The 20,697-nt window shown below is 41.2% G+C and overlaps 1 protein-coding gene across 13 annotated transcripts in view; it reads right to left on the reverse strand.

Annotated features, from left to right (window-relative positions):
- The window catches only part of COL13A1 (collagen type XIII alpha 1 chain), an 89,525-nt gene that overhangs the window by 11,177 nt on the left and 57,651 nt on the right, over window positions 1-20,697 (reverse strand). For all 13 annotated transcript variants that reach the window (XM_082222071.1, XM_082222075.1, XM_082222074.1 and 10 more), the window contains 12 exons: window positions 18,159-18,182; window positions 17,763-17,816; window positions 15,839-15,883; window positions 14,399-14,488; window positions 13,679-13,723; window positions 13,124-13,165; window positions 9,770-9,796; window positions 8,908-8,988; window positions 4,834-4,869; window positions 1,768-1,821; window positions 919-972; window positions 285-320 (listed from right to left, as the gene is read on the reverse strand). In XM_082222071.1, the coding sequence (XP_082078197.1) occupies window positions 285-320; window positions 919-972; window positions 1,768-1,821; window positions 4,834-4,869; window positions 8,908-8,988; window positions 9,770-9,796; window positions 13,124-13,165; window positions 13,679-13,723; window positions 14,399-14,488; window positions 15,839-15,883; window positions 17,763-17,816; window positions 18,159-18,182 (588 nt within the window). The remainder of the gene's footprint in view (window positions 1-284; window positions 321-918; window positions 973-1,767; window positions 1,822-4,833; window positions 4,870-8,907; window positions 8,989-9,769; window positions 9,797-13,123; window positions 13,166-13,678; window positions 13,724-14,398; window positions 14,489-15,838; window positions 15,884-17,762; window positions 17,817-18,158; window positions 18,183-20,697) is intronic.

Raw genomic sequence — 20,697 nt, forward strand, 5'->3', positions numbered from 1 at the left:
TTGTTACTTCATCAAGTATTGTATCACAACTTTATTTTAAGATTTTCCAAGCGTTTCATGAGAATTATTTCGAATTCTGCTTCTATTATTGCTAGCAGCCAATATTACTGCAGGCTCCTACATTCTTGAGCAGGTAACATCCTTGAAAAGGATGATAAGTCTTTGGGTTATACTTAATTAGGCAGTTAGATTTTACCTTATCCCTTTTGATGTCCTCACAAATTTAATCATTCCACCATTCCTTACAGGCCTTAATAGTGAAAGAGCCATAATTTAAGACTTACCCGGTTTCCTTTTTCACCTGGTGAGCCTTGTGAACCCTATAATATAGGTATGAATGTTTAAAGAAGTTACTCATTTTAAAGCCAGTGTGGTACCCTGCTTAGTGTTTGAATCCCCACCTGGCCATGAAGCTCACTGGGGGACATTTGACCAGTCATTGTCTCTCAGCCAAACCTACTGGTACTTCACAGGGTTGTTGGGATAAAATAGGGAGGCAAGGAGAACCACATACATCACATTAGAGCTACAACCTTGCTCACAAAGTGATTAATCTGATGACTCAGATGGAGAAGATATGAATTGCTATTAGGTCACTGGGCAGGTTGGAGACGTCTTAACCTCTGTATTCATCCCATCCATTTGCCTAAATATTACCCCCGCTGTTCTTACACCAGAATTGGTGAAGCCTTGTGGGGAGTGGCAAAAAAATTTCTTGTGGAATCTGATCCAGCCCCCAAGCTAGGAGTTAGTCACCTTTGAACTAGACAGAAAATTGATCATACTTTTTTTTTACTTAGGGAGAAATTTTAAAGCATTTAGCTTTACTCAAGTAACTGCAGCAGAAGGTAGAATTATTAAAGTGAATTTCATGGGGAAAGTGAGGTGGAGGAAGAAGAAGAAATGCTCTATACTTACAGGAAGTCCTGCTGATCCTGTTGGTCCTGCTGTTCCAGGGTCTCCTTTATTGCCCTAAAATGAATTTAGGAAGACAGAAGCATGTCCTGATTTCAAAAGTGTATTACAGGCACAGAGAAGGTAGACCAATACTGTATCTTTCATAGTAGCAAGTTACTTCTGAACCTTAGGCAATAGAACTGTATTTTCAGTTTCACATAATTTTTTCTCAAGCTAGCGTGGAATTGGAGAGGAGAGATTTCCACCTCCATCCCCACAAAAAGGTCCCCAAAGTGTTGGTTAAATTGTATTTTGCTGACTAGCAACAGAATAGTGTTAAATAAACATTCCTTTTACTGTTTATCTCTGAAAAGGTATCATGTTCACATAACAAAACACATTAGAAGTGAAAAAGAGACAGTGGAAATATCCGTTAGGTAAGGTAAAAAGGTAAATGACCTCTGGACAGTTAAGTCCAGTCAAAGACGACTATGTGGCCAGCATGACTATACCACTTCTGGCACAACGGAACACTGTGATAGAAGCCAGAGTGCACGGAAGGACTGTTTACTTTCCTGCCACAGTGGTACCTATTTATCTACTTGCACTAGTGTGCTTTTGAACTGCTAGGTTGGCAGGTGCTAGGACAGAGCAACAGGAGCTCACTCTGTTGCAGGGATTCAAACTGCCAGTCTTCCAATCTGCAAGCCCAAGAGACTCAGTGGTTTAGACCACAGCACCACCTGCGTCCTGCCATCCATTAGGAAGCATTACTTATAATATCAGAAAAGTAAAATTTGCTGCGTTTAAGATGTATTGGACTTGTAACAGACAGCCGGTATATGGACCTGTTTGCTATAGGTTGCTCACCCTCTCTCCTTTTGGTCCTGCTGGTCCTGGAACTCCAACTGGTCCTGGAGTACCCTGAAATTTTAGGGAGAAATAAGTCCATGAAGCCATTTACTCAACATATTTCAAACTGGATAAGAGCATGAAAAAAAAAAGAGGAGTTTTTGGTTATTCAGGTATACACTTAAATACTACAGCTTTTAAAGTTGATGACCATCATTATTGTATATACAAAGCAGAACCACGTCTGAGCTGAAGTTAAGATGATAAAAAATATAAAAGACATTTCCTGAAACATTAGTTGAAATATTTATTCCTTTACAATCATCAACGAAGCTAAAAGCTGTAGCAAAAGGGGGGCAATGCATGTTCATACTTAAAGCCTTTTAAAAGTGGTTGGGTAGAGTAGGGGAAAGTAAAGTTTGCATCACTTTTTACATAGGCAGCTCATCATGCAGGTTGACAGATCACCATGCCACAGGCAGTAATGCAAATGTACAGTAATATAATAGAGAACATGAGAAGGTCTTGTTCATTTTCAAGTCCTTATCTGCCATTTAAATTTAACTTCAGTGGGGCAGAGAATAGTGTGTTTTGGTTTTCGCTCCGGGTGCTTCTAGACAAGACAGAGGTTTTTTTGCACTGTCCACATGATGATGATGTTATCAGCATATCCACCCACATATTGTTTTACATTTCTCTTATTGCAGAAAACCCATTAAGTAACAAATAACATGTTATACATCTGTGGTCACCATAGGCTTGTGGATGTTATTTATTTATTTATTTAATGAATAGTTTATCACATGTGTGGTGATGTGATAATAGTCCCCATTGCCACAACCCTGCTTCCACTTGCTCCTCGCCTGAGCACAACCTATTTTCAGCACACTAGCCTGCCTGCTTCCACCAATCCAAACAATCTAGTTTGGAAAAGCTATTCCCTAAAGATTTCATCACAAGTGCGGGAATACCTTGGAGACTGTAATGACAGTACATAGATCAGAACTTCTTTTTAAAAAGAAACAAGCCAAAGATTTTGTGCAACATCTCTTTATCATAATTTCTATAGAGCTAAATAATGTATTTTTAAAAGCACACACAAACATGGAAAAAGATGTTTCCCACCAATCAAGGACCTCCCACTAATGTGGATGGGAAACAGCAGAATGCATGTGAAAAACAAGTGTGTGGGTGGTTGTGCGCCAACTGCACACATAGAAAACCTGGGTCTTAACTGGTGTGTAATATATAGCCCCCATCTGGAAGTGCCTTCAATAGCATTTCCCCTTTTATAGCTAAGTCCTACCAAAATTTTATTGGGTTTATGAATCAAATAAATCCATGCACAATCTAGCTTATGGATCAGTTCATACACTCAAATTAATCAGTCAATCCGTCTTTCCAGGGAACTCAGGGAGATGTAGCTCTGTGGCTGCACAATTGTAAGTTTAACATAGTATCACATTGATCCCCCTCAGTCCTAGGTATTGCTCTGTAAATTCAAGTAAACATAAAGAAATCTAGTTTTTAAATACGAAACAAGCAGTAGAACCTGCTACAACAACTTGGCACTGGAGGTTCCATTGTGATTTCACAGAAATCAAAATTATGGAGTCTGTGACACAATATGAAGACCTAATGGAAATAGCTGCCCATTTGCAATCCAAGGAGGTGCTTTGTAAAATGGGTTAGTATAGTTATTCTGTCTTTCAGCATGAAGAGTTGGCCAGCAGAATTCATAGGTGGTTAACTCAATATTGTCAATTCTGAACAAGCCAAGTCAGCATAGTCACAGTGTTACAGCATATCTAGCCATACCTCAGAAGCATTCTGACACCTTCACAGTCTCTTGCATTGCCAAAATGATAACCTCTCTATTGCTTTCATTATCACTTATCCCCCAAAAGGTGAAAGCAAGACACACAAATCAAAGCGTCCATATTTATTATAGTTCAGTTTCAGATTTACTACATGAACGTGAGCAAATGAGTCAGGAACTGTTATCAAAGGATTGATGGCTGTGTGAACTGGCTGAAATGACCAAAGCAAACACAGGAAGAGAACTGGAGAGCCTTATTATGGAAGCTGCTGTTAAGCTATTAGCCTCCTGGGACCAACAAACTCAAGAGTATTGTCCATTTTAGATTAGGATGGATCTGAGTAGATCACTGAGCAGATATGGAGGCCCACTTTGACATGTTGCAACACACTGTTCCTAAAATAATGGTTCATCCATATTTTCACTTGCCCTGTATTTTGATCATATTGTGTACCAATTAATTCTCTTGGGTCCGAGACCTTTTCTTCTTGTTCTGCAGCTGTGCCTTGCAAAAATCTGATCGTACCCGCTGAACTGAAGTTTGGTTAAGCAAAATCTCTCTTTGGATTTTCTGTGCATCTTATAAGATTTGATTCAGCAGGCAAGACTGGGTTTTTGCAAGGCACAGCCACAAGATAATGAGAAAAGCTCTCAGACCTGGGGAAATTAATTGGTACACAATATGACCAAAATACAGGTCAAGCAAAAGTGTGAATGAGCCCCTAAGTCTTATTCCCATGTCTCATGCACATATGACAAGCATCCTAGGCTATAGTGAGATCAGAACAAGAAATTGGTTGCAATGCATTGCTTGAATGTGTTTGAACTAAAAATGCAATAGAGTGCCTTTTGCTCACATAAGACATTTACAAAGCATTACTATAGCTGAGAAAAGTGGAAGGAAATGCTTTAAGCATGGCTTTCCATGGGGAGAGAAAAGAAGACAGTTGACGACTGACAATATGAGAGACAGAAGTACATAACATTAATAATGGGTACATGCAAAAATTTCATTTATAATTTACAATATATCACAAGTAAATAAAACCAGGTTATCTTTAGGGCTAAATTCCCAGACCTGTGGAAATGTGTAATGATGTGAATTACAACTTTATGGTTGTTTGGCATCAAAATGTAGCAGCTGCATTTGTTCTGTCTCAGCTTTTTGGAAAGACAATGATACAGATACAATTGTGGCAAGACAAAGAAGACAAACCACAGCATTAGGGGATAGGAATGTAGGGTAAGAGAGAAATGGAACTCACCGGTGGGCCAGGCCTGCCGTCTAAACCTGAAGCACCCTGGACAGACAAGGAAGGGTTAACAAAACAAAAGGCGAGGAGGAAGGGAGGGTGAGGAGGAGGGGAAGGGAGAGGTGAGTGAAGCAGTGACTGGAGACAAACATATGCTCACAATAAAACAACAAAACTTGGATCTCAGGGACAGGTGATGGCACTTACAAGGAAACCAACAAAAAACAAGACACTGAATGTAACATGGTCTGATTGCTCACGGTGACAATGCAGCACACCAGCATACTCTACCAGAATAAACAGGCCTAGCTTTGGGAGAGCATCGCTGCTGTCTCATGCTCTATAGCTGAGGTTGCGATGGTAACAGGAGAGCTGATGGCAATCCTTAGGCCATCAGTGGGAGTTGCTTTGAATCGCAGCACATTTACTGTAGCATCTGATGAAGGCACAGCTCTTTACCTTGGCCTCTATCCCACACCTGTGAGAGATATACCTCACCCTGTATATCCACCCTGTTGTCCTGATTTTAATGCGTTTTAACTGTTTTCAGTAGTGCATTTTTAGATGGTGGCAACCAACCTTGGGATGTCATTGTGAAGGATAGGTAAGACATTAGTGGGGATGTGGGGGGAACTGGTTCAGTTTGCATTCCAATGCAACCTTCCCAAAGCTGTACTTAACAAACAGAAACATTGCTCTGCTTTGAAACATTGCTCTGCTTTGAAATTCATACTTTTCAGAATTTTGCGGTGCAATTCTTCAACCAAAAGACTGCATACAAAAATGTGTTGTTAGTAAAAAAAAAAAATCATTCTATAAGGAGGAAACTGCTTGCTAAAATATACTAGGCAAAATTGTGCACAAAAATGCATATATCAGGAGAAATGTTCACAAAAATGCGCATAGATTTTCATGTGGACTTTTAATTCCTTTAAAAATAAATAAATAGCAAAATGCAAGTCAGGAAAAATGAGAAATGGACCGGGGGGGGGGGGGAATTGACCGATCCGTCCATCCGCAAGCTCTAGTCATACATAGACAAGTTACTGATGCTGCATGTTGTGCACATAGGCTGCATTCTCATTCAGGTATTTGAATACTGCTCTGGTCCATGGGGTCACAAAGAGTCGGACACGACTAAACAACAACAACAACAGCTTATGTCTGTTGTTTCTAACCCAGCAAGTGAAATGTGCAAAAAGACTGATTATATTAGCTAGATAGGAGAGACTATTAGAACTGTGAATGATCAAGCACATAAATTTGTTAAGCTGCCAATTTCTGATGAGCTTCTTTTAAAAAAAACAACTTGAAGGAAGAAACTGGTTGGTTGAAATGCAAATTAAACAATGATCATTGGTGATTTATTAGGTTCTTCAAGCAAAAGAGAGAATACAAAGAAAGATGGGCAATGTTTAAATCTAGACAGGCTGACTGAATTAGCAAACACAATACCTACAGAAGATACACGGCCTCTGAACACAGAATCCATTTAGCTATCACAGGAAATTTCTGTCAATGGAATTTCTCTAATCTTTTTTTAAAAAAAATCCAGCCAAGTTAGTGAATTCTGTATTATGTGTCTTGTGAAGTACTCTCTTTTGGCTTTCCTGAACCTACCATAAATCAATTTCACTGGGTGACCCCAAGCTCTAGTAACTGAAACAGTTTTGTGTGTTTTTGTAATCTGCTTTCTTCCACAGATACACTCTAAAGAGTATAATGATGTGACCCTGAAAGAGAAAATTTTCAGCAAGGGAGCCCCAGTGTATGAAGAAATTCTGACCAGTTCATGCACAACATCTTCTGTACTCTCATCTCTTTGAAAGGTGGTAGCAAGATGCATTTGACATCACCTCTTTCTCTATGCATTGGAATTTGGCTATATTTGTTGCAGTATTTGCTCATGTAATGGTGCTGAATCTTCATATGCACACACCTCATCCTCTGCTAGGGGTACATCAAGAAACTTTAAACTGGCACCAACTTGCAGTAATATTTCTAATGGGATAATGTGCAAGGACAATGGGACATAAGTCTTGGAAAATTAGCCCTCAGTTAATATGGTGATGTATCCATAAGGTTAGCTAACTAAAAACTCTATGAATGCACACTGTTGTTCTTATCCAACAAGGGAGATTCATGTTTGGAGAACAGACTTCCACTCAAGCAACTAATGTTCAGGCACATTCCAATTTTCTCCTGGACTTCATTGAAGTGACTGGATACAGAGCTTTTGTTACGATAGGGATGAACATATACAGCAGGAACCATTAGCTGGTTGTGTCACAGCTAGGATATATAAACCACCGTATAAACGAAAGTAAATGATATAATATTATACGTCAAAGTCAGCCTTTAAGATCTATTAATAGGAAGCAATGTTCTGCTATGTACATTTATTAGCAAATGTAGTATTGTTGACTTGGGTATTTCTTTCTCCAGACTTGTTTAAACTCTCTGTGTTAAGTTCAAAAGTTTAGATTTCTTAAAAATAATAATATTCCACCTATAAATTGGTCCTGCAAAAATTGCCATGTTTGTTATGTCTTGTATTCTGTTGGCAACATTTCTGAACTCTCCGAGTGAGTTTCCATTTTCTTAGTTTTTAAAACCGTTTAGTGCTTCTGCCCTGCTTTGAAAATTCTGTTAAAATCATGTCATTACAGCAACCTATTTAAACAAAGACCAGCAAACCATCAGCCAAACAATCACACAGCTGAAGTCTAGAGAACTATAAAGATAGTTCAGGTTAGTTTCTGAATAACAAGACCTGTCCCTATCCATTTGGTTTTGATGTATGAATGCCATGGAAATCCACTAAAATAGAGATGCTGCCCTTATGGCCCAAAGCCCAGATACAGATATAAGAATTCTCCTTTTTGATCTGCCAGCTGATCCAGCTCATGCTTATCTTACCAAGTTGCCATCCATTTTGCATTGCTTCACTATCACCAATTGATGACTTGAACAGGTGGTAGGGAAGGCAAAGCACATGCAATCTTGGGAATATCAGTGAGGTTGTATAAACAGGGCAGCTGCATAGTGAGATATGGCACTGGTCCATCTCTACTGCAAGCACATGGGTCTCTAGCTTCCAACTTCTGCCACAAGCGGCCTGGTTGCCACTTTTCTATGCAGTCTTTTGTGGTGTTGATCCCAGAATGTGAGCTGTAAGCCAGAAAGTCCCCAATTCAGATTTCATTTCAGCTAGCTGACATCAATACTCCCGTAAAAAAGTGGCTGTCCCTGCCCTAAGTGTCCACGATAACATTCCCTTGAACTTCATAACTGTAGGTTCTGCATAAATAAATGACCAGGTTTGCAGGTTGCCTATGGAAAAGAGTGGCCTATGGTGGGTGGGCACACCAAGCTACAGGTGTCCTATGGATTGAGCAACAGCATGCCTTATTGCAATCCGGAAACTGGAACCATGGCTTGGGATGAAATCTTCAAAGCACCCATTTGCCATTAGCAAACTGCAGTGCAGGAAGACAAAAAGGGTATGTGTGGGCTGACGGTGTCAATTAGTCCATATTTAAGAGAGGAAATGGGTTATCTGGTGAGGAGTATTATATTCTAGAAACAGAACCCTAATAGAAACAGGGAATGCTGGCTTTGTTTGAGAAGAGAACCCTGCCAGACCTAGGCTTAGCAGTTCAGCCTGGTCTTCCCTGATCTAATGTCCTTCACGTTTTGGACTGTAGCTCTCATTAGCCCCAACCAGCAGCCTTGTTTATAGAATAGTTTATAGGATCTACAAACTATTTACGTTTCTTGCTTGAATGTATTGGCACTTGAAGATTATTATGAGCATAAGAAATACATGTGGCAAGAGCCCAGAAGTAAAATTTCTCTTGTTGGTATCACCCAAGCAATCAAAATCCAGGGGACCTTGAGTCAGTGACCAGAATTCTCAAACTCAAGACATCTTTGCAGCTTCGTGGACTTCACAGCATGGCATCGTGTTTTGAAGCTTCTCATTCCATGTGTCATTTTATCAAATTATGCTTCTTATTTTAGTATTTGGTGAAAGCTTGGGTTACAGATGGCCTGTGAAGTTCTCCTTGCTTTCTAGATACTTACGGGCAATCCCAGAGGACCTCGGTCTCCTTTTTCTCCCTGGGCACCCTTTTCGCCTTTCATTCCAGAAATGCCTGCTTCCCCCTAAAGGAAACATGTATCAGGAGAAAGCCTAACACTTCCTTGGAATGTTTCTAAACAGATATTAATTACATAGCAAAGGCACCCAGTAGCATCCAAGACATAGCAATGACTAAAGAACATTTTGCAGCCAATTTCACTCTCACACTAGACAATGCCAAGTTGCTCCACTGGTTTCAAAGGAGATATTTAAAGTGTTCAATAGTGAAAGTGACAGGATAATCAGTCTCTGTAGTCGATGCTAGAGTTTATGCAAATTGAGAAGTTCTGAGCTCCCATAGATGAAGAGTAAATATTTGTAAGATATCCTGATTTTTCAGTGCAAATCACACAGGAAGGGAAGGGCAAATGCATGTATTAGAGTCAAATTTCCACATAAGAAAAAGAAAACAGCTTTGGAGCCATTTTGAGTAAAGAAGGTGTGGGAGGAGGGACCCATAAACCCTTTTATCATGTGTTGTTTTCCTATTTCAAATTGCTCACCTAAGTGGCCTTTTTGCACAGAACAAAAAAAGCAGAAACAAACATGTGTTTGGGCTTTACATGCATGAACTGACACATAATGGTATAAGAAGCATGGGTTTATTTCAGCCTGAAATAAGAGTTTCTGCTTTAAAATCTGACACAATTTGAATGTGGGGAGATGGGGTATATTAGTTCCACTGGCATGTTTGGAAAAATTCTAAACTGTCCCAAGCCAATAATTTGACCTTCAGAACAGCTTCTTATACACTTTCTCTAAAAGGGCCTTATTTAATCCAATGTGATGGTCCTTCATTCTTACCTTAGGTCCTCGACCACCTTGAAGACCCTGTATTTGGAACAAACAAGAATAAAAATTAGGGTGGGTTAAATTTCAGAAGTCCAGTAGCACACAGTTCCTATATTACTCATTCTTTTGCACCCTCTGCTTTCTTGTTAATGATATAAATTACAGCAACTAACAGAGCAAATGCTCCAGTGCTGTTTTTAATCTGTTCCCACCATTTCCTGCCTATAGATAATAGTTATATACTGTGCCAGTAGTGAAGTACCAAGTCTTTCTTGTTGATTGATACATCGGTTTGAAAGGATTGGATTAACAGTAAGGCATCAGTATATATATAAAATAAAATGGGGATTTTTAGATGTCTATTATTGATTGCTACAGCAGTGTCATTAATTGTACCCATACTTTTGTCATTAAACAGGATCAGCAAACAGACATTACATAGCATATCCTTGCATATGGTGGGTGACAGTAGTGGACAGCAGCATAGGGCAGTGACACACACCTGATCTCTGGTCACCTGTGTCACTGCTATATACTGGGATGGAAAAGGAAAAAGGCAGAGTGGCAGTGAGGTGCAAGTGCACTGTTGGGAGTGCAAACAGGCTCTGTTGGTGTATTTGCACCATGCCAACTTCCCTAGCTATCCATCCAGCAATGTGGGCAACTGGAGGTCAGGTGAGCATGACTGCCCCACCCCTGCCAACTGCTACTGGTGTGGGAAAGGCCTTTCTTTGCAGAAGCAGTTACGAGCAGCCCCCTTCTGCCACTCTGCTTTTTCATTAGGAATACAGTGGTACCTCGGGTTACAGACGCTTCAGGTTACAGACGCTTCAGGTTACAGACTCCGCTAACCCAGAAATAGTACCTTGTGTTAAGAACTTTGCTTCAGGATAAGAACAGAAATCGCGCTGCAGCGGCAGCGGGAGGCCCCATTAGCTAAAGTGGTGCTTCAGGTTAAGAACAGTTTCAGGTTAAGAACGGACCTCCAGAACGAATTAAGTTCTTAACCTGAGGTACCACTGTAGAATAGCATCTATTGAATTAGTCTGCAGATCATATTGCGACAAAAACAAACATTCTTCACTGGGATGTGTTAGTCTAGGTACGGTGCCCTGGCTCAGTTCGTACAGCAAACAGCAGATAAAACCGCAGGACCAGAATATGCTGTGCTGCCAGCACTGCAGTTTTGTTGATTTCATCTACCCAGAAATTGCTCCTTATTGCTATATTTTAACTGCAATGATGTTCAATCTTATATATATATATATATATATATATATATTTGCTTTCGTAGATTTTCACGGGTACAGGAATGCAGGTTTTGGTGTCTTCGGGTGTCTTCCCGTGTAAGAGTCGGGGTGTCTGTGCGACGTTTCGACGAGGTCTCACTCGTCATCTTCAGGCTGGTGCTTTCGGCTTCTTGTTACTGGAACAGAGCAGAGTCTGGTGTTTGAGTTCCTATAAATACTGTTGAGGGGTGTGGTGTATAGCCTCCAACGTTCTGGGCAGAGAGGAAGTTCCGATTAGTGTGCCTTTTCTTCTTTTGTTCCCACCCATTGGTATTCAGAATATCACTCATGAAATCACCCAAGATATCCCTCAAGTAATTAAGGAACAAAAGAAGAAAAGGCACACTAATCTAGGAACTTCCTCTCTGCCCAGAACGTTGGAGGCTATACACCACACCCCTCAACAGTATTTATAGGAACTCAAACACCAGACTCTGCTCTGTTCCAGTAACAAGAAGCCGAAAGCACCAGCCTGAAGATGACGAGTGAGACCTCGTCGAAACGTCGCACAGACACCCCGACTCTTACACGGGAAGACACCCGAAGACACCAAAACCTGCATATATATATATATATATATTTGCTTTCGTAGATTTTCACGGGTACAGGAATGCAGGTTTTGGTGTCTTCGGGTGTCTTCCCGTGTAAGAGTCGGGGTGTCTGTGCGACGTTTCGACGAGGTCTCACTCGTCATCTTCAGGCTGGTGCTTTCGGCTTCTTGTTAAGTGTTCGTGGCACCGAGCAAGAAGTTCCAGGTCGTCTGCATGGTAATAGTCGTAACCTGAAGTCCCAAGCACCTCAAAGGGTAAATAACCTATAATAGGTGGGGCCCTGGAACAAGAGGGGAGGAAAGCTGTGAGTACAAAGTTTGCCGTTTTGAGAGCTCTTTAGCGAGGGGGGGGGAGCATTATCCTGAAATTATTTTTTCTTGTCATGCAAGAAAGATATGTTGGTTGCAATCTTATCTGCAATATGCTTGGAAACAAGTCCTACTGAATTCAATGGAGCTTACTCCTGGATAGACAGCATAGGATTGCACCATATCTTAGCTAGCGCTAGACCTCGTCGAAACGTCGCACAGACACCCCGACTCTTACACGGGAAGACACCCGAAGACACCAAAACCTGCATATATATATATATATATATATATATAGTTGTTTGTTGTTTAGTCGTTTAGTCATGTCTGACTCTTCGTGACCCCATGGACCAGAGCACGCCAGGCACTCCTGTCATATATATATATATATGCCTATATATCTTATATGCTGTATTGTTTCCATTTTGTTTCTATTTTAAATTTGTCCACAAACTGTCTCAAGCTAAAGACAAGATAAAAATGGCTTGAACAACTATAATAACTAAGTTACTTGCTTGCTCACGCCGTGCATTGTAGTTAACATTGACTATTGGCAGCCTTGCAGAACCATAGCTGTCAAGGGTCCCTTATTTGAAGGGACAGTCCCTTATTCCAGCGCCATGTCTTGCTGCTGTCCCTTATTGATGGATGTCCCTTAAATGATGTCCCTTAAATTTCAAAGGAAGCAGCTCCTCTCCCACCCTCCCTCCCTCCCTGCCGGCCAGGGAGGAGGGAGGCTGCAACTGTGTTGCTTGGCTGTGTTGCTCACCCAATAAGAAGTCTAAGAACGACTGGGGGGTGGAGCTTGCATGCCCTGTGTGTGGCTAGTTAATGCAAGCTGAGGGGTTTTTTGAATGCTGGACGCCATTTTGTTGCACATGCTGCTGCAAACTTTGCAGTGCAAAGCCAGGCTGGGGAGCCATCTTAAGTTGAGGCTGCATAGGCCTTGTGGTGCATGTGATTCAGATTCTATTCAGTTGAACCTCTGGTTACAAAGTTGGTTGGGCAGTGTTCTCGAAGCTACCAGCATGAGTTTGACCAGACTGCAGGAGGACTGGAAGACTGGAGTGCTTGGAACAGGTGAGGCTGCAAGTCCCTTATTTTGGCTGCTGGTCCCTTATTTTCAAATCTGTAAGTTGACAGCTATGTGCAGAACAGAGTTGTGTATGAAGTTTCAGTGAAATGCTACCATATATGTAGTTGACAGATAGGACTTACTGGTGTTCCTGGTGGGCCTTGGGGACCTGGGGGCCCTGGTACCTGAAACCCCAAACAGAAAAAGAAAAGTCAGTGCCATAGTAAACAGCTTGCATAAGAGCACATTATGTAACCTTCAGAATGGTGGGCTCATGAGAGAAGTGAATGGCTATGGAATAAATGAAAAGAGCAGGTGGGTACCATTTATGTTTCTGAAGTCTATCCTTCTGGGTGTCTTTTCTTCTCAACTAAGCACTGCATTAGAGGTGGGGTTGGCTGGAGAAGTGCTTGGGGAGCGGGGATGCAGAAAACCATGCTGTGAGTAGGGAAGGCTGCTGTGGTCCCCTTTGCTGTTAAAAATGGTCCCTGCCCTTACTCTGTGAGTACTTAGAGGTCAGCCACAGATCAGTTGCCATCACGTCAAGGCAGGCCCCCTTTTCAGTAGAATAGTTTGGAGTAGGCAGTTTAAAGTTCACAACCCATAAAACCCTGACGGATGCTTTGACTACACCAGTGATCCTCCCAGTAAGCTTCAGCTTCTGTTTTTAGAGGATAAATTGTGGAATGACAACTTACTGAATCTCCAGTGTCTCCTTTTGCGCCAGGTTCTCCTTTCTCTCCCTGCAAATGCAGCAAGTATAGCATAAACCCAAGCACTGGTATGATTTTTATTTCTTTGCAGTATTAAGAGCTTTCAGATGGCTTAACATTCAGATGAAGACATCCATTAGAGAAGAAGAACTGCAGTCATCATTTTGCACCCCTCCCAAAATATACGACAGTGTGCCTGAATTAGCTGTGCTACCTATCATGATCTTTGTCAAAATAGCTGGGCACCATTCTATCAAATTTAGATAATGTCTTAAGCTGGCAAAGTATGTTCAGAAATATAATGGCCAAACTTTTAAGAAACACATATTCCATATTTCTAGAAACTGTGCCCTCCCTGCACACAACTGATTAGCACCTGTTTTATCTGAGGCATAGATGCTTCCACTTTCCCCTCTCTTTGTTCAAACATAATCGATTTCAAAAGTAGGTGGTTCTGACAAGCCTTTTTTCTCAAGCAAGCAGCACTATGGTGATACAGTATAATGACTTAAGGTGAGAACTGTGGTCGTGGGAGTTCCTGCTTTAAATCTCACCTCTTACACAAACTTACTGCAGAGCCTCAGGTGAGCCACCATTAGCTCAGCTTCAGCTGAGAAAGAATTCAAGGCAGTGTTTAGTAGTGCTTGACTCTCCCCACAGAAAGGGTTTTTTGGGGGGGATGATCTAATTCTTTGGATAGCTTACTGTTAATCCTGGAAGTCCGATTGGACCTGTTAGGCCTAGAGGTCCTGGCATCCCCTGATCACCTTTTTCTCCAGCTAAGCCATCAAGACCCTACAGAAGAAGAAAAAAATATTTATTTTTAAATACTATACAATGTAATAGAAAAACATGAGCGCACTGCTGGCATTATCAGAGTGGAAACGTATTGAGACCCAAGTACTAAGGGCGCTGAACTCAGTGCTAGCAAGCAGCTATAGACAACACCCTTTGTGGTCTTTACTCACAGAACTCTCTCTAATGTGTTTATTGACACGTCCTTAGTCAACAACCTACTATGCAAAGGTCCTGGGAATGCAGTGCAGATGGACTGATTCGGCAGAAGCAGTGGCAGATGTAATATAAGAAAGAGTGTAATTGAAGAACATTTATAACCCAGAGTATCTTTCAAATGAGCTGTAAGTGGCTAACAGGAAAATCAGTAAAACGATACACAACAAATTATAAATAATAAATATTGTTGTTCATTTGTTGTTGTTTTTATTGTTGTGTCTTTTATGGACTGGCCTTGTAGGCCACCTTGAGGGCATTTGTCCAAAGGTGCACAAATAAATAAATGGGAGGATTTCACCCCATTGTGACATCCCATTTATATGAGTGTGACCCTGAAGTTCATTGAATCATAGAACTGTAGACTTGGAAGGAACATGAGGGTCATCTAGTCTGACCCTCTGCAATGAAGGAATATTTTGACTAATACGGGGCTTGAACCCATGACCCTGAGATTAAGAGTTTCATGCTTGGGGGGGGGGGCTGTGTGAAAATGTGTGGATGGAGGGGTTATATGTAAGTCCATCCCTTTGCTCCTTCCACACCACTGCAAATTACTGTGAATGTCTTCTTAGAACCCCCCCTCCATTAAAACACATTTAAAGTTCTCAGTCTTTCACCATCTTAGTCCTACAGAAAGCTATGCTAAACAGAGAGGCATTCCAAACTTACTTCAAAATAAATGTGTGTAGGATTTGGATTTCTGCATGCAAAAATCACATTGAGTTCATTGAGAAGAACATTTGTGTATTTAACTTGTGAAGAAAGAGGTAGACCCATCAGGAGGGAAGATAAGGCAGCATCTTGCCTTATGACAATTCAGTCAGGTGTTGAAGTCTCCAGGCCCAGTTTGGTAAAACATACAATCTGGAAGTTCTGATATCCTATGGCTAATGGCAGGTACGTATTCAACAGCTGCCATAGATCAGGCCAAGCACTTGGCAAATGGAGCCACCAAAAGCATTCTTGTTTTATGGAAACAGTTTAAATCAAGATCATCATCAGTGCCTTTTATAGTAATTCCAGTTTTAGAGAGCAGATAATCTCACCTTTAGTCATTTGAAACTGTGACCCATCTATTTTCGTGCTTGAAAGGCCAGCCAAATTAATACACTCCCATTACCTAGCCCTTACCTTTTCTCCATCATGTCCGGGAGGACCAGGCAGGCCAATTTCACCCTAAGATGCAGAAACCAATGGAGATTAAAAAATAAACAAAAATGTGAAGGGCTATTTCGCCTCTTTGTGTGTTAAGCATGGGAAGTGACAAAAAACAACTCTGCAGGTAGAGGAATCATAGGTAATTATAGCAAACTTCACTCTCCAGGTGCATGGCAAAATCCAGGCAAAAGAGAGTGGTATCAGCAGGCTTGGTGGGGGAGTTCCAAGGGTTGCATAATAATAATAAAAACCTTTAGATACAAACCTTAAGGTACGGGAAAACACCAAACAACTCAATGAGGATTGAGCATAGTCAGTGGCTACAGAACGTTGTGAGACTGCAACCTGGAAATCTACACTGCACATTGAAATTCCCTAATGCAGGGAGCATGAAGGAGCCATGACCACTCTCGCTTGTTCCACTCTTTTCTGGCGCCTGTATTTCTTGCAGATCTCTGCTTATTATGACAAGTGGAGAACAGGAGGGAGGTTGGGAGGACGGGCAACGCTAAGAGGCGAACATGTGGGGAAGCCTGGGTTGTCTGCTTGGACTGGGATATTTCCAGCCAACAACCTGGCAGTCCTATTCACTTGACAATAGCAGTGCCCTAGAACTCCCACACCACAGGGGGATTCTCACAAGAGCCAAGTTTGGGAAAGAGGTTTTACAAGATGGGAATATCAGGGAAGAAATGCAGCCTGCTCCCCCAGCTGTGCTGATGCCTGTGTACATACTACTTTCCCTCAAAGAATTATGGGTGCTGTAGTTTACCCCTAAATTCTTTTTACAGATAGGTAGCCGTGTTGGTCTGCCATAGTCAAAATAAAAAAATTCCTTCCAGTGGCACCTTAAAGACCAACTAAGTTAGTTCTTGGTATGAGCTTTCATGTGCATGCACACTTCTTTGAGGGGGTAAATGTGCTTTGAATGTATTTCATAGTGTGTATGCACCTAGCGTCCACTATACACACCTAGTGGCATTTACATAACAGAGGCTATTGAAATTCATCCCCCAATTTTGTGTTTTGTTTCCTTTGTGGCCACTGAGAATGAAGTAATTCCCTGCCATAGCATAGATGCAGCACAACCATCAGACACAAAACCAGGTTTTAAATTATGCTTATGGATGGACATACGGTTGTTGGTTTTTTAAAAAAAAATTGTCTGTGGTAAATTAATTTGCAACCAGGTGTGTCATCTATCTGGCTTGTACCTAACATGCACTTGCCTCAGGTATAGCAATCAGGGGGTAAAATGTAATGTGCAGAAAAGCCTTTAGAGTGCAGTTGACTAAAACAAGGGTGACTGAAAAAGTCGTCTCTTGTGTCAGTCATTATCCAGGCGTACTTTCATTTATAGAACATTTCCCCTTAGTAATGGAATGCACAGCACCACCTCATACTAAAACTAGGTTTTATTATTCTGCAGTTATAAAATGTGAGATATAATGAGTAGGAAGAAAAGTTTACAGCTGCCTTTTCATTATGGAGTGATGAGGATACACAGGGAAAATAACTCTACTGGTCATGTAGTACATTAATGCTTATACACAATCTCTTTCAGTTACCCAGGAGTAAGTTCCATTGAACAGGGCTTGTTTTTGAGTAGATCCTATATTTGTTGTTCTTTAGTCACTTAGTTGTGCCCGAGTCATGAAGAGTCGGACACAACTAAAGGACTAAACAACAACAAATATAGGATTGCATTGCAAGGTCCTAATTATTAGTAAGCTTGGAGCATAAACACAAGTTCAGCATTTTTGAATTTAAATGAGAGAGAGAAACATGTGTAGGCATCTATTGCACTGAAACCTTCTGGGCCTTAAAGTGTTTTTGTTCAGTTTTTTCTAGATCATGCCCTAGTCATTTTTAAGGAATCTCAGATTGTGACTCTTACCTTCTGTCCAGGTAGTCCTGGAGGACCTGCGACTCCAGGTAGTCCAGGAGGTCCCTGATGAAAGAAAAACTCATGTTTACAAAATAACTTGCTTTCTTCCTTTAAAAATGAAAACATTCCAAAAGTAGATCCTTCTTAATGCTAAGAGCTCTTTGACAGTGAACCAGGCTGCCTTGGGCAGTGGTGGGCTCTTCCTTTGCTTGTGGTACTTAAGCAGAGGCTGATGGACAGCCATCTGTCAGGGATGCTGCAGCAGCATCTTGCTTTGCTGATCCTGCGCACTAGTTGGACCAGATGACCTCCTAGGCGTCTTCCAAAGGTTGCTGATTCTACCCCTTTTATGTAACAGAACTTTGCTTATAAACCCCAGTGCATATAGGAGGAAAGGTGACTCACCATAAGAGCCAAGGTTCGTATCTCCTGGAAAAAACAAAAAAAATATATTAAAGCTTCTTCTTGAAGAAGCAACTCTCTTCCTTTCACCTCCAAACTAATGCTTAAACAATTAACCACACGTTGCATGAATGTAATGTAGGTTTTATTTCCATTCTGGATTTTCAAAATAGTTTTTACACTGTAATTTTTCTTTAGGAAGAACAGCAGCTTTACAGCATCTTCATAATATGGGCGAGACTCAACTCAGCAAATGTGAAGGGACTTCCTCTTCCCTTCGCCTTCTTGCAGAGGGTCTCCCAGCCCTCTGAACCAGATGAAGAGGGGCATCAATGGGAACAGGGAATTCTGTTTACAGAAGTGGAACTCAGTGCACAAGTAGGGCACCACAACTGGATATACCACCCTATATGTTTACGAATGTCCAAGTTGATCAGCCATTACAGATGCATAGAAGAAAGCATCCGAGTTGGCATTCCTAATCTGAAACAAGCACTACTTCAGTACCTTGAAATTCAAAACCATTTCTCCCCAAACAAGCAATTTCCATACAGCTGTCCCTGTACATATACCATAGACCTGGTTCCTACAGCCCTTCAAGTGGTCATTTTATAGTTCAATGCTTTAGACAGCCATACTACTGATTAGTGTACACTGCTCCCACCCATCATCAATCATCAGGCTGCATTGAACCCATCAGTTTACTTGCCTATTTCTGCTGCACAGAAATAGTTTGAACTCCCATGGTGAAGACCAGAAAAGAATAGGTTAATATGAGGTACAAAATGGAATTTATTAAGCAGACAAGAAATCTTCATTAGGGGGAAAAACCCATATCAGAGAGTTAAGCTCTTATTCAAAATATAAGTATTGCAAGAAGTTCTTTACTGATTCCTACTGCCTAATGGGTCTATAAACATCTGTTGTAGCTAGGTAACAAATCTGAAACATCTGCAGTATTAATCTGGCAGGTGGGGAACTATCTTATTACTACTGCTATGTCTGTACAACTCTTGCAAAAAGTGATCTGCTGGCAGGAGCTATTCAGGCATATTATATAATATTGCATTTTGAATTAATGTTCTCTTTGTCCTAGCTGACAGCCTATTGGTAGGGTATAAAAGAGATCATGGAGTGCAGAAGTTAGAATACTGAGAGACATGCTGAATAGCACCGCAGTGTACAGTCTGAAGGCAAATGAGACTAACATCTTGCTGGAGCTAAGCAGACCTCCTCAGGTATTAGATGTGAGAAACAGACAATGTCTTGTCCCTCCTTCGACTCAGATATTCTGTGGTCTTGGAGATTCAGACAGTCGTTGGTCATCTCCATATCTTGCATTCAGAGCTGTAGGTCTAGCATATTTTTAGAAAAGGACCAATAGCTTCTTAAACATTCCTTGTGATGTCAGTAAGCTTAGGACAAAAAAAAAAATAAAAAAAATGTGATGCTAAATGCATCACTACAAATTAAACCAATCTTTTAAAAACTAAATAAGCAAGTGTTGGTTCCCAACACTGACATTAGCTCCACAGGCCCAAGAGAATAATCCTTTCTATCCCTTCATGGTTTCAAAGAGAATTATCTCCACGTAGCAATGGAAGTTTTGCTCCTGGAGTTAACAGTAACTGCGGGGGTGATTTTGATTGGAATCATGGCAGGGGAATAAAGAGTTTTAAAAAACTCTCTCTATGAGCCACAGTTCTGATTTTGTTCAGGGTCTCTCATGCCTGCTATTTAAAAAAATTCACATAACTCGTAGTGACCTGTTTAGCATCATGTATAGTTTGGCTTGAAATTTACTAACAGTGTAAGGAATGGATATCAGCTCCGAACATCAAAAGAAAATCCAAAATAAGCTAGACCTACTAATACAGTAAGGGACGCAGGTGGTGCTGTGGGTTAAACCACAGAGCCTAGGATTGGCTGACCAGAAGGTTGGCAGTTAGAATCCCCATGACGGGGTGAACTCCTGTTGCTCAGTCCCAGCTCCTGCCCACCTAGCAGTTCGAAAGCACGTCAAAGTGCAAGTAGATAAATAGGTACCGCTCTGGCAGGAAAGTAAACAGCGTTTCTGTGCGCTGCTCTGATTCACCAGAAGTGGCTTAGTCATGCTGGCCACATGACCCGGAAGCTGTACGCCGGCTCCCTCGGCCAATAAAGCGAGATGAGTGCTGCAACCCCAGAATCGGTCATGACTGGACCTAATGGTCAAGGGTCCCTTTACCTTTACTAATACAGTATGGTGTTTAGTGCCACATGTAGTTTGGCTCTTGGTGGACATCTGGATGGTTTTATACTGTAGCCCACTTCACAATAAAGTCTAAATGTCACTCAAAAATCTTATTATTGGTTCATGGTGGCTGCATTATCTTTTTTCAAGGCATAATGTTTTTGATTGCCATAATAGGCCCTTCAGCTTTGTCCAGTGAGTTGGAGTTTGCTAACACTCCCCAAAGTAGAACTTCTGTTCATGCAGTAGTTGGGATTCTTTATGCATATTCCAGAGGAATGCCACACTTTTGCTGATCTACTTTAGGTA

Source organism: Podarcis vaucheri, assembly GCF_965113315.1.
Source record: "Podarcis vaucheri genome assembly, chromosome: 5".
Lineage (NCBI taxonomy): Eukaryota > Metazoa > Chordata > Lepidosauria > Squamata > Lacertidae > Podarcis > Podarcis vaucheri.